This window comes from Saimiri boliviensis, chromosome 1 (assembly GCF_048565385.1).
Source record: "Saimiri boliviensis isolate mSaiBol1 chromosome 1, mSaiBol1.pri, whole genome shotgun sequence".
Taxonomy (NCBI): domain Eukaryota; kingdom Metazoa; phylum Chordata; class Mammalia; order Primates; family Cebidae; genus Saimiri; species Saimiri boliviensis.
The window spans coordinates 160,085,352-160,101,589 of record NC_133449.1 but is presented as its reverse complement, the minus strand read 5'-3'; the positions used below and the strand labels follow the sequence as shown (position 1 = coordinate 160,101,589).

The following is a 16,238-nucleotide window of genomic DNA, read 5'->3' as shown; positions in this document are numbered from 1 at the left end:
GGAACTCATTCCCTCCTCTTCTGTCCCCTATCTGTGCTTCTTTTCTCCCCAGGGAGTCCTGTCCCACCTCCTCCTCCCCATCCATTGCTATCACCTCAGTTCCTAAAACCACACCTGGCACATGGTAAGTACCTGATCCTATTTGTTTTGTTGTTGTTGTTGTTTGTTTATTGATACAGGGTGTTGCTGTGGTGGCCAGGCTGGAGTGCAGTGGTGCAACCATAGCTCACTGCAGCCTTGAACACCTGGGCTCAAATGATCCTCCTATCTTGGCCTTCTAAAGTGCTGAGATTTCAGGCATGAGCCACCATGCTCAGCTCCATGTAGTGACACTTTTTTTTTTTTTTTTTTTTTTGAGACAGAGTCTCACTCTGTCCCTTAGGTTGGAATGCAGTGGCACAATCTCGGCTCACTGCAACCTCTGCCTCCCAGTTCAAGGGATTCTCCTGCCTCTGCCTCCCGAGTAGCTGGGATTACAGGCATGCACCAATATGCTCAGCTAATTTTGTATTTTTAGTAGAGACAGGGTTTCGCCATGTTGGTCAGGGTGGTCTCAAACTCCTGACCTCAGGCAATCCACCCTCTTCAGCCACCCAGAGTGCTGGGATTACAGGTGTGAGCCACGTCCCTATTTGTTGAATTACTAGGTGAATGTCATTCTTAAGTTTAAAATCTCTGGATGCTTCCCCACGTTATCGGTAAAGAAAAAAGGCCAAATTCCTAAAATGGTACATAAGGCAGAGGCTTCATGACTCTATCTCTGCTTCCATCTCCACTTTTGTCTCTCACCACATATCCATTCTCCCTTACCCTTACCCATCCTCCCCATGCCTTCCTCCTCAGGGTCCCAGACCAACATCTCTCTTCTTCTCCTTCCTCCCACTCATCACACATCTCGGAACTGGGAGGGAAGCCTGTGTCTTCTAGGAGCCATTGCTGGAGGCATGAAGGAGCCCTCCTGCAACCATCCCAGGCTCTGTGTGCTGAGGCTCAGCTTCTCATTCAGGCTTTAGTCACACAAAAGTGTCTCATCTGCCTTGGCTCAGAGCTAGGGTCTTCCACTCAGGCTGTCTACACTGTCTGCCCAGATGCCCACTTGCTCATGGAAGGTGTGTGCACATGTGACAACATGGGTGAGATGAGGGTATGAAAGAAGCCCACCCATCCACCACAGGGCAGGGGACAGGAGGCAGCTCTAGACAGACACATGCGTGGACACGCCCAAGGACCTGCACACACAGGGACCAAGACACCTCACATGGCCTTTGGAGCCCTGCCTGCTCTGGGTCTGCCCACCCCTGTAGCTCCATCCCACAGCACTTCCTTCCCCTTTATCTGCCGCCCTTCCAACCCCTAAATTCCACATAGTCGATCCTCCAGCCAGGTTGAGTTGAATTCTTTCCATTTCTAGGAACTCATTTTGTCTCTGGGCTTTTACACAGGCCATTCCCTCTGCCTGGGACACCATTCCTTACCAGGCTAACTTCTCGTCATTTTTTAGGTTTTGACCTAAAGGTCCCTTTTCTAGAATACTTTCCTGAATCCCATAGCTGGGCATGGGACCCCTTCTCCCTCCAGGCTTTGCCCTTAATGTGGTAATCCCGGGGGCAGGGGGAGATTACCAAGTTCCTTGTCTACCTTCTCTCTCTGGACTGTGGGCACTAGGAGGACCAGGCAGGGCTGTGCCCTTTGACTTTTGTCCTTCATTGAAAAATTGGGTCCTCGTATTTACTGAATGAAGAAGAAAGGTGAATAAATGAAGCACATGCATACAGGTGCATGTATGCATAAGGACGAGCAGGTAGACACACAAAAGCATCAGACACTGGTAGGCATTGTTTATATGCACAAAAATTACAGCAGGTGTATGTAGATAGGAATTATGCTTGCACACTTTTCTAGAAAGGGGTGCTCCAATTATATGCTTACAGACATGCACTAGGCCAGTTTGCATGCATGCAAAGGAACTGTACATACATTGCTTGTATACATGTATAGGAATCGTGTACCCACAGGTACCTGTATACAGACATACACTGTAGGTTTAAACACATGTCTAGGGATTAGGCATGCTCATGTACATGGCTTACAAATAAACACTTGGTGGGTTTGCACACATGGACAGGTGGGGTGCACATGTACGCTTATACACATACACTCTAGCTTCACAGGAGTATCTGGGGATTGAGCATTCTTCAGTACATCACTTAGAAATCTACACACAGAGGGTTTGCACCTGTGTTCAAGGAAGAGGAATGCTCATGTACGTGGCTCATGACATGCATATAGTCTATGTACAATTCACTTAAGGAGACAGTGCTTTTCGTATCCACGGTCTATAGTCTTGTGTTTGTACACATGTGTACCCATAATGTGTACGCTGGAATGTATGTGTTCCTATGCATGTACACAACAGCATTTCACAATGCTCCTGTTTGCCCCGGGCATGCTACCGTGCTCCTTTGGCCTGCTGTGGGTACATGGACACAGTACCAATTAGGCAGAGTTAAGGTGGGGGTTGGGATCATCAGAGGCCTCCGAGGCTGGGCACTCACAGTGTGGCACCACGATGACCTCCTGTATGTCCTGGCCCACAGCATTGCGCAGCGTGCAGCGCACCGACATTGGCCGATCCACGTGCTGCAGACGCAGAGTGCTCACCACCTCAAACTCCTGCTCCTCCTCCCAGTATGTCACGTTCGTCTCCAGCTGGCTCTCCTCTTCGGAACTGTTCCCCAGCAGCGTGGGCGGCAGCTCCCGTGGACACCTGCCAGAAGAACCAGTAGGGTTGGTTGCCAGCCCCTTCCCCTTGCAGGCAGGGAAACTGAGGAGAAGCTGGCGGAAGGAGCCAGGATGTGTCCAGTTCCTGCTATGCGCCTGGTTCTAGGCGGGCTCCTCCCGTGGTCCCTCTACTGGTCAGCAGGGGGTGCTCCTACCCCAGAACTGACAACGCTGATTGCAAAATCCATTCTTCTTTGATCCTCAGGGTCACACAGTGTATGGGGTAGAGGCAGAACCTGCTCAATCCTGCCTCTGTCCACTACTTTAGAATCAGCCTGGCCAAGAGTGCAGAACTGAGCTACAGGCCAAGTGAGGTCTCCGGGGCACAGCCCCTGCACTGTGCTAGGCCAAACTGCCCAGAGGTAAACGTAAGGAAAAGGAACCATTTAGGTCACGCAGTGTAGGACCAAGGAGCTGGCGACCTGGCCTCCTAGGATGCAACTCTATACCTGGAACAAGATGCCAAGAAGAACAGGTGGGACTAGGTAACCTTCACGAGCTTTTTCCAGCCAGCTGGGGGACCCTGGAAGACTGAGGCCCGGGTCTGCTCACCTTTTGAGGTCTCTGCAGGCAGACCAGATGATGTCCGGCTGGGGCATGCCCCGGCCACGACAGCGGACAGTCTGTTCCCCACTGTCAGGGTGGCTCTCGCTTAGCTCCAGCACGCGGACAGGAACTGCATGGAGAGGGCACTGGGTCAGGAGGTGGGAAGGTCAGGACAGTCAACAGGACAGGTTCTCAGGGAGGACCTGGCCCAGAGTCTCTCCTGGAGGAGGAGGGCTGCAGACTGCAGGTGAACATTAAATACCAGGAATCAGTGCGAAAGCCAATGGGTTCCTTCTGAGTACTTCAAAGGAAGCGCCTCAGCAGGGTGCTAGTCTGTCTTTAACACCTCTCTGAGACTTGCTAATCTTCCCTTTTAACAAAGAGGGGCTAGGCCTCCATCTCAGAGTCCCTGGCTGACAAGCCCACGAAGCCAGCATTTAATAGCAGTGTTTAGTCTTCTCTGGGTTTATTTTGGTGGTTGCTTTATATTTATGACATGTGATGCTGATTTTCCATCTACAATAGAGAGGTTACATTTTGTCTTTCAAAATAAATTTATTTTTAGAAAGTCAACTGACAAAACATTAAGTCATTATCATGTCATTCCTCTGCTCAAAACTCTGCCATGGTAAAAGCCAAAATCTGTACCAGGCCCACAAAGACCTCTGTGATCTGCCCTTCTCCCCACCCACCCATCCCCATTCTGACTTCATCTCCCACCACGCTCCCCACCAGCCCCCTTCCGACCACACAGGCCTTTCAGCCATTGCTCTGGCTTTTGCACTGCCCGAGGCACCCTTTCCCCAAACATCCACTGAGCTAATGTCTTCACCTTCTTCAAGGCTTCATGCAAATGTCACTTCCTGAGCCCTGATCATTGTATCAAAAGTGCGACTCTCACCATCACCCTCCGCCCAGCACTTTCCACCTTCCCTACCTGGCCCCTGTTTTTCCTCTCCCACAGTGTTAGTTACCTTCTAACCCATGTAATTTGCTGGGGTTTTCTTCCCTACTGCTTTAGTGTTTGTCTTTCCCTACTTGGATGCAAGCTGCACACAGGCAGGGCGGGAAGTTCAAGAACCCGGAACAGACAGGCATATGGTAGTTGCTCAATAAATACCCATGGAGTTAATAGTACAGTTTAAGTGGAATCTGAGAAGGAAAAATCATGGCCTTGGTACATCGGTGCCTGAAGTTTCGGAAACACCAACCTAGCCTGATGGCCTCCTTATACAGCTGGGTAAACTGAGGCCCAGAGGTCAGGTTCACAAGGCAGTGGGTCAGTGACCTAGAATCTATCTCCTGAGTTCCGGGTTCCCTCTCCCACTCCTCCTATGGGTGGGTGGACAGTGCAGAAAGGGAGAGGGAATGGAGGCAGGGAGGGGAAGGCGGAGGGACGTGGGAGGGGCGTGCTCATCACCATTGATCTGCAGCTGGAAGGAGAGCTGGGCCTCAGCATCCTCATGGAAGGCCCGCATGGTGTAGTGGCCAGCCTCTGCCACCTTCACGCGAACCAAGGTCAGCTCTGACACGTACCTGGGGAGCAGGACAGGCAGCTGTGAGCTGGAAGAACTCTACAGTTCTCCTCACTCTCCTGGCATAAACAGGAACAACCCCCAGGGAGGGCAAGGGCTTGCCAAGATCACCTAGGCGTTGGTAGCAGAGCCAGGACCCAAACCCAGTCTCCTAAATCCTTGCGCATAGGCAGTTCCCCTAGAACTGAGGGTTGAGATGGACTGTGGGTGGGGGTGGGCGGTGTTGAAGGGAAAGTCCTGTTTCTCTCCCCTTCAGAAAGGCAAGACACTGCCCCATCCTAACCTGTCTCAGTCTCTGTCAGCCAGCAAATCTCCAGCCTCGGGAATACCACAGGCCATGAGTGGCCTGCCTGGCACCCTCTGCCCCAGTCATCTGGCCGTTTACTTCTTGGCTGCTACTGCTCGCCCCACCCATCACAAGGACAACTAAACATCTGGGTGATCATCTGACTGGAGTCTGTTTCCTCCACCAGCCCAGAAACTCTAGGAGGGAGTCAGCTCCGGTCACGGCATCATCCCCAGTGCCTGGCACCTAATACACTCTCGGAAAGCTGGACCTAGGTTTGTGGCCGAATGCCGAGGCCTGCCTAATGGCTGCAAAGAAACATAACTTCAAGAATGGGGTGGGAGAGCAGTCTGCTCACCGGGTCTCCGACACGTTGCGGGTGGACAGGGCGATCTCGCCAGCGCTGGAGTCACCCAGGGTGCGGTTGTCTTTGAACCACAGGACGGTGGGCGGCGGATAGGCCTCGAACACTACCTGCAGCGTCCGGCTTCGGTGCAGCTCGGCAAACTGTAGAGCGTCCAGCTCTCCCAGGAGCCGCACGTAGCCACTCTCTGCAAGGAGCGACTGTCAAGGGCGGGGTCCTGGAGGCAGGGCACCAACTGAATCCCAAAGGAGGCCTGCCTGGGGGACAGGGCTTCAGGCCTAGGGACCTTGCTGGCTGGCCAGTCATGGAGTTTCTGGAGCTGAGGTTGAAATTGGGATGGGGACAAGGCCTGGAGAAGGGGCCGAATTTGGGGCTGATGATGTTGGGGCCAGCTCCTGGGGTGGGACCAGAGTTGTACCAATAGTTCTCTGTTCTGGGTCAGTAATGGCTGAGACTGGGGTTGAATTTGGGGATGGGGCTTCCTGGACCTGGGATGGCAGCTGGGCTTGGAAATCAGGTTGGGGCTGGGGCTCTGGCGAGTCAGAAAGTCTAGGTTGAGGTAAGGTTGGATTTGGGGCAGACACTGCATTTTGGTTTGGGTTTATCCTAGAATTGGGGTTCTGGTTGGCACCAAGGCTAGCTAGGGCCACACTGGAGTGTGGCTGACTATACCCCCAGGGCTGTGACAGGCTCTGGGTCCAGCTCAGACTGGGAGTTGGGCTGAGCACAAGGCACGCACCAACCACAGTGATGTTGATGGCCTTTTCATCCTGATGGTCATTCACACTCTCTGTCACATTGCAGATGTAGGTTCCCGAGTCGTCCAACTCGGCACTGGGGATGTGCAGGATGGAGCGGATGTGGTAAGGCATATCCAAGAGGAAGTCGGTCACCGGCTCCACCAGCCGCCCGCTCTGCAGGGACAGGTTGGGCAAATCAGGAGGGGCCAGTGAGGAATCAGTCCACAAGCCAGACATCCGCCCCTGCCTGGCCCCTCCTCCGACCCCTGCCTGGACCCACATTACCTCTTGGCGGGGGTACATCCACTCAAAGTTGACCACCTCATTCCCGATCACGATGCACATGAGGGTGATGTTCTCGCCCTGGCGGACCACAGTCTGCACAGCGTTCACAGAGACGTTGATAGATGACACTGGTGGAGAGAGAATGGCTTAGGGCTGGGGAAGTCACCACCAGCCACTAGCACTTCAGCTTGGGGATAGGGTACGGGGCTGAAGAGGGAAATGATGACTGATGTAGAAGATTCATTCATTCAACAAGTATTTACTGAATACCTACTACACGTCAAGTACTATTCGAGCTACTGGGGCTACAGCAGTGAACAAAATGGACAAAATCTCTGTTCTCATGAAGCTGATATTCTAGAAGGGATAAAAGTCTGGAAATCAAAGTACCCTCTGGAGATCTACATACAGGAGACATGTATTGAGCACATATCATGTGCCAGGTGCTCTCCAGCTTTTATTTTATTTAATCTTCACAATGATCCTATGAGGCAGGCAGTCATTGTTATCCTCACATTACAAGAAGGGAAGCAGGCTCAGAGAGATTATGTGCTTTGTGTAAAGTCTCTAGGATGGAAAACGGCAAAGCTGGGCTTTCAACCCAGCTGGCTCTGAAGCTTGTGCCCTCGCCAACCATTTTATACAGGCCAGCTCTGCCACTATGGTATTCTGCAACAGGGGACAAACTCTACCCTCTCTGCGCCGGAGTCTCCTCACCTGTAACATGGGGAAAACACTATCTCCCTTCCAAGGCTGTGGTGAGAATCCTATGAGAAATGGAGCCACACACTGTGGAAACTGTAGAGGGCTATTCTTCTGTGGAGGGTTATACTCGTCTCTGCGGAGCATCGGGCCAGAAAGGGAGCTCACCCTGGAGTCTGTAGACATAGTAGGCGTCGGAATCCACCTCCCTGTCCCCAATGGTGGTTTTGCAGATGTAGCTTCTGTCCTCGAAGATACCAGAAAAGCCACGTTGGTGATCGTAGAGGACAGGCAGTGCAATATCCCCTTTCTTCTCATGCAGCGTCACCACCAGCTGCGGGTCTGTCACTCGGCATGGAATTGTGGTCTCAGTTATTTCCGTGAGAAAGATGAATAGTTCCTCGGCGTCATTAGGGAGGAAGGCCACGGTGGGATCTGCCGCGAGTGGAGCCGTAAATGAGTCAGGGGAACTGAGTTTCTGGCCATCCCCTGAATTGTTGTGTGGCAAATCATTTGCCCTCTCTGGCCCTCTGTCTCCCCATGACAGAATAGGGATGCTCCCAGAGGAGCATAAATCAAGAGTTAGAGCTAGTCCCTTCCAGCTCTGATGTTGGATACGGACAGAGTCAGGGGTAAGAAAGGAGACGAGTCACAAGTTGAAGTGCTGCTGCTATCTGGAGTTTGGAGGATGGTGACGATGGGATGTGAGGGCCAAGAGGGAGCAGGTTGGAAGCAGCTGAGAATGTAGAGTTCTTGGCAGGCAGGAATGGGGTGACTGGCAGGGAGCAGGCAGATAACCCAGACTAAGGAGTGGGGATGAACACTCTCCTAGACTGAGCCAGGCTGGTTCCATGATTGCCTGCTTTTCTAGGATGGCCGCATTTCACAACAAACTAAAGCACTCTCTGGACTTCCCCTGAGGTCTTCAGCTGACAAGAGGGGTAAGGAGTGGGCACACAGGCTGGGGGCGCTTACCTGGCACAAAGATGTAGAGCCGCTTCCGCTCATCCAGCTCCAGGCCACGGGAGTCATTGTAGGTGCAGAAGTATTCCCCCGTGTCTAGCCCAGTGAGGTTGCTCAATGTCAGCACACTGAGGAAGCTGCCGTCCTGGGCCTTGGCCATTTCCTGCGGGGGCTCCTGGGACATCCGTTCCCATACCACCGGAGCTGAACCCGAGCAGGTCAGAATGAAGGTGCTAGAGACATTGAGGACAAGCTCTGGCCCGGGGGGTGTGATGACTAGGCTCTGAGAGACCTGCGGTTCCAGCAGTAACAGCAGGGGCAGCAACAGCAGCTGGCCTTTGAGAGAGGACGTATCAGACATCAGGGCACAGGGACCGCAGCACCTCTCCCGGGGCTGAGCCTGAGCGGGGGCCACATATACACAGCCCTCAAGTCCTTAAAGAGCACAGTTCCTTTATCTGACATAGACGGGGGCTCTCCAGCCTTGGCTCCGAGGACCGCTCCCCCAGCTCCAGGGTGCCAGGGACTCCTCCAGACTGCCTATGTCAGTCCTTTAGACCCCAGCCTGTGAGTCCTTCAGCAGTGCTGTGTGCAGACAGTAGGCACCAGAAGGGGCCAGGAAATCCTCGGGAAGCAATTCCCTGGCCTCCAGTTCCTGCATTGCTTCCCAGGTCACTTTCTGAAGCCTTTTCCCTACAGCACACCCCCTCCCAGCTGCTCAAGTTCTGCCCAAGGCCCAGAGGTGGCTCTGGGTGGGAGAAGGATGGGAGGGAGGGGCTCAGGTAGCTCGGAGTGGGGGTACAAAAGCTGCTGAGGCCCCTGTGGGCTGGAGGGGACTGGGGTTGGGGCTGCATGTGTCAAGTGATTGGTTCCCCTCCATGACATCCCCTGGAGAAGGATTTTATAGGCCAAGCCCTCCATGCCCCCTGGTGATAAAGACCAGGAGGGGAGGTGGGCGGTCAGGGAGCTAGTCCATCTCACGGTCCTCTGCCAGGCAGGCTGCTGGCTGGTCATTAGTTGCTGGGTCAGCCGCTCGGCCCCTGCAGAGCTGAGAACATGTTCACGGGCAGGAGTGAGCAGTGGGCCGTGCTGAGAAGCCCAGCAGGGCCTTGGAAGCTCCCGGCCAATGAGGGGTCCAAGCGGGGTGCCACAGACCCACCAGACGGAGGATAGGAGGCCAGGGGTGTGTGCCAGAAGAGGGGGTGGGGTGTGGAGCGCCAATCAAAGGATTTGAGCTGATGGTTCTGGACAAGCAGGGGCCCACTGACGCTTTCTGAGCTGAAGGGCTGGCAGCTGGAGGCCTCCACAGAGCCCCCTGGAAATCCAGGAAGCTGAGGCCGGAGAGCGGAGCAGTGCGCCTGGCGCTTCACGCCCTGCTGCCAGCACACATCACCCCTGCCAGCTCCAGGGTCCTACTCCGCAGCCCCCCGGGTCCCCTACCTTATCTCCCATCTACCTACCTTTGAAGGCCAGAGCTGCCATCGTACCCGGAAGCTGCATGGTGTCCTGCAGAGTTAAACAGGAGTCAGGGCCCAGGGCGGGCAGAGGCAGTGCCAAGGCCTATCTCACCACCTGCTCCTGCAGAATGAGCCCCAGCTTGGGCCACCCAGCCTTCATGTCCAAAGGGCTGAAGTCAAAAGCAAGGACAAAGCCTGATAAGGGCACTCATACCCACAGGCCCTCTCCTCTCCATCCCGGACTCAGCCTTGGGGGGCTCTGGCCCCTGCTCTGGCTCTGCCTGTGACTCTCATGTGGCCTCGGCTGCGTCCCCAGCCTCTCTCCGGGCCTTAGTTTCCCCATCTGTACAGTGAGGGAGGGGAAGCTGGGCTGGATGGTGTCCAGTGGCCTGCCAGGTCTGACAGCCTGTCCTCCGGGTGACAGTTCCAATACCAGGCCCTTATCTGCCAGGACAAATATTTGGGAAAGTGTGATGAAAGGCCTGGGGGGAGGAGTGGGAAGGCCAGAACCCAGAGAACTCCCGCAGCTCCGCAAGCACAACAGGAAATGGAGGCGGCTGTGGGCTGTGGGAAGGGAAGCGGGGGAGCCGCGGCTGTGGAATGTGGGGGGTGGGCCTGGACCCCTTTGCTCAGCCCAGAGCATACAGGGAGGCCCAGGGCAGAGCGGCTGGGCCCAGGAGAGGCCCGGTGGAGCAGCCAGGACTCACAGGTCCTTGGAGGCCAGTGAAGCCAGACTCCCCACCCCCACCCCCAGGGTCCAGATGGGGAAACTGAGGCTCTGAGAAGGTGAGAAGTTTGCCCAAGATTCCACAGCAGAGCCTGTCCGAGAGCGAGACACACAGAGAGAGACCTGGAATGACAGAAGCAGAAAGAGACAGAGATACAGAGACAGGGGGTGCGCGGAGAGACAGGACCGGAGGCATTGAGAACCGGAGGCAAGGACAAAGACAGAGGCAGGCTGCATGGGGGCGGCCTTGCTTTCCCCTAACTTGGAAGACACACCTTGGGTCCCAAGAGACCACCAGGAGCTAGGTTTGCCAAAAGTCCACCTGCAGCATTGGCAGGAAGGAGGCCAGAGGATGGCGGTCACAGAGCTTGAGTTTGGGAGGTGGTGATGTGAAAAGACAACCACGAGGCTCCTCTGGCTGTGGGCTGCCCAGCCCGGCCTGCCTCTAAAGGCCATGCCCAGCTTGCCCCCGCCTCCCCATCTCACTCCTTTTGGTTTCCAATTTAGGGCTGCGGACCAGGTTTGGGCCCCAGCACGGCACCTCTCGAGCCACTGCTCTCCCTGTGGCCTAAGTCCCCAGCTCTGGAAGTGGATGATGGTGAGTGGCACCACCACCAGGGCTGCATTCACATGTCAGGGGTGGGACAGAGGCGAGGCTCCCCCTCCCGTGGACCTCCAGTCTTAGCTCTGTCCAACACCCCAGGAAGCAGTCTGAGCAAATCAGCTCTTCTCCCCATCCCTTTCAACCGCCTGCCAGGTCTCCTCATTTCTTCCTTTCCCCTCTCTGAATTGCTCCCGACTCAAAGCCCAGCCCTCTGACACCCCCTCCACAGCCACTGCTCCCTACCATCCCTCTGTCCCAGCCCCTCCAGCTGGACGCCAGGCCTCCTTGGTCAGGAGGGAGCAGCGCCAAGGCGGAGCCAGCAGCCCCCACAGAGGCCCATCTGCCCCTCCGTGGGTGCCCCTTTGGCTGCCCCCTTCCCGCTAGAGATCTCAGCCAAAGAAAATCATTAGCAGCCGAGGCTGGGGGAGGGGGTCACTTCAGCCTCCCTGCCCCTCCCCTCCCAGTCTCCCTGGCTGGCCACACTGTTTATTATTCTAAAGCAGGAATTTGGCTGCCTGGCCTGGAGAAGGGAGGTCACTGCAGCGGGGCTTGCCTGGCTCTGGAAGGCTGGGCTGGCGGTGTGGGCTGAGCCCTCATGGCATGCAGCCCCCGACCCTGCTCCCATGTGGCACTCCATCCTCTTCCCTTCAGGCCCCCTCCTGCCAGGCCTGGGGCTAGGGGTGGCTTAGAGACTCTGAGCTAGGGGGAATGGTTTTCGAATGGGCAGCAGAGGCCCAGAGAAGGACAGAAGCATGCCCCAATCACACAGCAAAAAGGCAGATTCAAGCTGTGGGGAGAGGACAGGCAGACAGTGTGGATGTCGTAGGGAGGGTGTAGGCACCCCGGGGATCTTAGACTGCCTTTGCTATGAATAGAGTAACAGCTCCCTTCATAAGCGCCCTGGGACCCACTGTGAGACTGAACGAGCCTCCATCCTCTGTAGACTCTGCTTCCCCATCCATACAGAGGGTTTATAGGTGTCATCTCTAACAGCTGCGCCTATGGTGAAGCTCTGCCTTTAAAAAAATTTTTTTTTTTGAGATGGAGACTTGCTCTGTTGCCAGGCTGGAGTGCAGTGGCACTATCTCAGCTCACTGCAACCTCTGCCTCCCAGATTCAAGTGATTCTCCTGCCGCAGCCTCCTGAGTACCTGGAACTACAGGCGCCTGCCACCACGCCCAGCTAACTTTTGTATTTTTAGTAGCGATGGCGTTTCACCATGTTGGCCAGGATGGTCTCGATCTCTTGGTCTTGTGATCTGCCTGCCTCGGCCTCCCAAAGTGCTGGGATTACATGCGTGAGCCACCACGCCCAGCCAGCTCTGCCTTTTTGACTGGCCAAAGAGAAGGTTCTAGTTACCATGAATCTTACTGGGGTGTTTTGAGGAGGTGGGGGCTAGTAAGCAGGAGGGCGCTACATTCCTGAGACTAGAGTCCCATGAGAATCCGCTACCCGTCTCGCTCCGCAGATGGAGTTTCCATGACTATTCAGCCATAGACTTGCTGTGCTGGCTTTGACAAGTTGTTTCCCTCTCTGGACCTCAGTTTTCCCATCTCTACAATTAACAGTTAGACAACAGTGTTTCAGGGGACTTCTGCTGGTGATGTGGAACCCCAGGAGGTGGCAGGGGAAGAGTGGTAGGGACAGGCTGGAGGGCCAGGGAGGGCAGAGTAGGGCTTAGGGCACCCAGACATGACCTCCTAGGCCATCGTGGATGACTCCCTGACACCCCCTCATTGTCCATCCAATGTGTTAGGGGCCTCTTTGTGCTTCCCAGAGGCTGCTCTGGTTCCAGCCTATCCCAGGGAGGCCCAGGCAGCTGACTTGATGGTGGTGGGCTTGCCTGTGACAATTTCCTCTCTTTAGGAGGACAGTACTCCAGGGAAGGGTCACCTAGGACAACCTGTATGTCACAGTCAGAGAGCAGGCACTCCCCCACTTGCTGTCCCTCTTGCCTAGGAGGCCTCTAGAGTAGAGAGAGGGAGGGAACCCCTGGGTGTATTGGGAACATTTTGCCCATGAAGAGAGTGGGTTGTATGCCAGGAACCCCTCAGGATTCCTTCCATTCTGGCCAGGTTGGAGGCTCAGAGGCCCAAGGTGGAGATCGTGCCTAGCTCCTCACGTGACTCAGAGGGACGGACCCCTTAGGGGAGCAGAGTGAGGACCCTAAGCCCATGGGAGCAGAGTGAGGATCCCAAGTCCAGGGGCACAGATTGGAATGCCAAGTCCAGGGGAGAGGAGTGGGCACCCGAGTCTAGGGGAGAGAAGTGGGGGCCCCAAGTCCGGGGAGAGGAGTGGGGGCCCCAAGTCCAGGGAAGAGGAGTGGAGGGCCTCAAGTCCAGGGGAGAGTAGAGGGTCCCAAGTCCAGGGGAGAGTAGAGGGCCCCAAGTCCAGAGGAGAGTAGAGGGCCCCAAGTCCAGGGGAGAGGAGTGGGGGGCCCCAAGTCCAGGGGAGATGAGTGGAGGCCCCAAGTCCAGGAGAGAGGAGTGGGGGGCCCCAAGTCCAGGGGAGAGGAGTGGAGGGCCCCAGGTCCAGAGGAGAAGAGTTGGGGGGCCCAAGTCCAGGGGAGAGGAGTGGGGGACTCCAAGTCCAGGGGAGAAGAATGGGGGCCCCAAGTCCAGGGGTGAAGAGTGGGGGGGCTCCAAGTCCAGGGGAGAGGAGTGGGGGGCCCCAAGTCCAGGGAAGAAGAGTGGAGGTCCCCAAGTCCAGGGGAGAGGAGTGGGGACCCCAAGTCCAGGGGAGAGGAGTGGGGGCCCCAAGTTCAGGGGAGAAGAGTAAGGACCCCCAAGTTCAAGGGAGCAGAATGGGGGCCTGAGTCCAAAGGAGTAGAGTAAGTTTCCAAAGTCCAGGGGAAAAGAGTGGGTGCCCCAAGTCCAGGAGAGCAAGCATGCTTGGGGAGTCATTCTCAGAGCCCAGACTTCCCTCCTCCCAGCACGTCCACTTCTCCACTCCTTTCCCACCGCCTTAATCTAAATAAATCCAGCCCATCTTGGCCACATCCGCCAGCAACAGCTTCCCTCCCTCAGGGTCCTGAGGCTCCCACGACACAGGCAGGCCAGGGAGGGGGCCCTGCAATGCTGCGGGGGCTGATGGAGGAAGCCTGCACACGGTGAGCACATGCACACAGCACTGATGCACAGATACCTGCCTACACACTCGCTCACACGCTCCTCTGAAACACATGTGTATGCAACAGGCCACGTATGTGCCAAGCCCTCATGCAGGCACCAAACATGTGCACACCCACACAAAACACATGCACACAGCTTTCACTGTGCCCAGCACAGGTGGAGATGCACCCATGTGCAACAGTTCACATGCATGGTGCAGCACATACAACATGCACAGAACTGTGCAGACAGAACCCCAGATTCACTGGAACACACAGCCATATGCATGAACAGACAAGCCAGAAAGCCCATGTTACTGTGTCAGGAACCATTCTGAGCATTTGGCATGTATTGGCTCACTTGATCCTCAGTCAACCCTATGAGGTAGATACATTTCCATGTTACAGGTGGGAAAACCAGAGCACTTAATAACTGGGCTAGGAATGCAGAGCCAGGAGGGGTAGAGCGGACATTAAAGTGAAGTGGTGTGATCCATGCTGTATGCCACCAGCCCCACCCCTTCTCTGACCAACATGCATGTTCGGTCGGGTCTAGGGAGATGGCAGTGGGGACTCAGAAATAGATGGATTTGAGAGTTACTTAGCTGAGAATTGACAGGACTGGGTGATTTAATATTGAGGGGTTGGGGCCGGGCGCGGTGGCTCATGCCTATAATCCCAGCACTTTGGGAGGCCAAGGCAGGTGGATCATGAGGTCAAGAGATCGAGACCGTCCTGGTCAACATGGTGAAACCCCGTCTCTACTAAAAATACAAAAATTAGCTGGGCATGGTGGTGCGTGCCTGTAGTCCCAGCTACTCAGGAGGCTGAGGCAGGAGAATTGCTTGAACCCAGGAGGCAGAGGTTGCGGTGAGCCGAGATTGCGCCATTGCACTCCAGCCTGGGTAACAAGAGCGAAAATCTGTCTCAAAAAAAAAAAATTGAGGTGCTGGAGAGGGAGGTATGCACCCTTGTATCTGGCTTGAAATACTAGGAGGCAGGAGTGTGTGTCTGTGCGTGTGTGTGTGTGTGTGTGTGTGTGTGCGCGTGTTGAGGGGACAATGCCATTTTCTGACATGAGAATGAAGCCAAAGAGCAGGAGTGAGAGCTGAGACTGAGCTGGTTTAGGATACGGAGGGTCTGTGGGCACTGAGGGGAGAGACGGATGCTCAGTCTGGAGGCCGGGAACAGGCCGTGTAGAAACAGCAGTGAGATGGGATGAGAGAGGGCCATCCTGCCGCAGGGAGAAGTGGGGGGTGCTGGGGAAAGGCAGTCTCAGGCCGGGGATGTTCTGAATAAACCAAATGCCTGAGGGAGGAGGAGGCCTGGCTGTAGGGTTATGAGGTCAGAGTCTTAGAATGTCAGCGCACCAAAGGCCTCAGGGATCATCTATCCAATCCAACGGCCGTTCTGTGTTCCATTGTACTGGTGGGGAAACTGAGGCTTAGAGAAGGAAGGCGAGAGTCCCACTGTTTTGGCCTAGACAAGATGGGCTCAGGTGGTAAGTGGGGCTGAAGCTCACCTGCCTGCGCAGCTCCCTGCCTCCAGCCCCTGCTCAGACATGAGGCTGGTGGCTCAAGGCCCCAGGGTGCAGGCTACAGCGGCTGCCCCACCCTCTCCACAGCACACCTGTCCTGACACACATTGACCTTTGTTTCAAAGTCACTTTCTCTGTACAGGCCCAGTCAGGTAGGGATTGGTGACTGGGACTCACAGGAGGTAATTTGCTAAGTTGTTGACAGAAGTGAGCCACAGACTCCAGGCTCCTGACCCAGTCCAGTCTTCGGATACTTTACAGGCCTGGGACAGACTGGCAGGGGTTTGGGGTGGGCAGCCTGGCACCTGGTTCTAGTCCCAGCTGTGACACCCACTTATAGAATAGTGGTCCCCCCATCTGCAGAGAATACATCCCAAGGCCCCAGTAGATGCCTGAAACTTTGGATAAAACCAAACCCTAGCTGGGCGCAGTGGCTCATGCTTATAATCTCAGCACTTTGGGAGGCTGTGGTGGGTGGATCACGAGGTCAGGAGTTCAAGACCAGCATGATCAACATGGTGAAATCCCATCTCTACTAAAAATACAAAAATTAGCGGGGCGTGGTGGCACGCCTGTAATCCCAGCTACTCAGGAGGTTGAGG

The 16,238-nt window shown here is 55.3% G+C and overlaps 1 protein-coding gene across 3 annotated transcripts in view; it reads right to left on the bottom strand.

Annotated features, from left to right (window-relative positions):
• PDGFRB (platelet derived growth factor receptor beta) overlaps positions 1-16,238 on the bottom strand; it is a 43,164-nt gene that overhangs the window by 14,047 nt on the left and 12,879 nt on the right. Inside the window, exons 2-10 of one of the 3 annotated variants that reach the window (XM_010344540.3) lie at positions 9,663-9,829; positions 8,215-8,538; positions 7,408-7,674; positions 6,538-6,665; positions 6,252-6,426; positions 5,507-5,699; positions 4,748-4,863; positions 3,334-3,457; positions 2,556-2,767 (exon numbers count right to left, since the gene is read on the bottom strand). In XM_010344540.3, coding sequence (XP_010342842.3) covers positions 2,556-2,767; positions 3,334-3,457; positions 4,748-4,863; positions 5,507-5,699; positions 6,252-6,426; positions 6,538-6,665; positions 7,408-7,674; positions 8,215-8,538; positions 9,663-9,702 — 1,579 coding nt within the window. In that variant the 5' untranslated portion in view covers positions 9,703-9,829. Of the gene's footprint in view, positions 1-2,555; positions 2,768-3,333; positions 3,458-4,747; positions 4,864-5,506; positions 5,700-6,251; positions 6,427-6,537; positions 6,668-7,375; positions 7,675-8,214; positions 8,539-9,662; positions 9,830-16,238 lie in introns of those variants that run through there. The other 2 variants (XM_003934009.4, XM_074379351.1) reach the window with 2 other exon arrangements.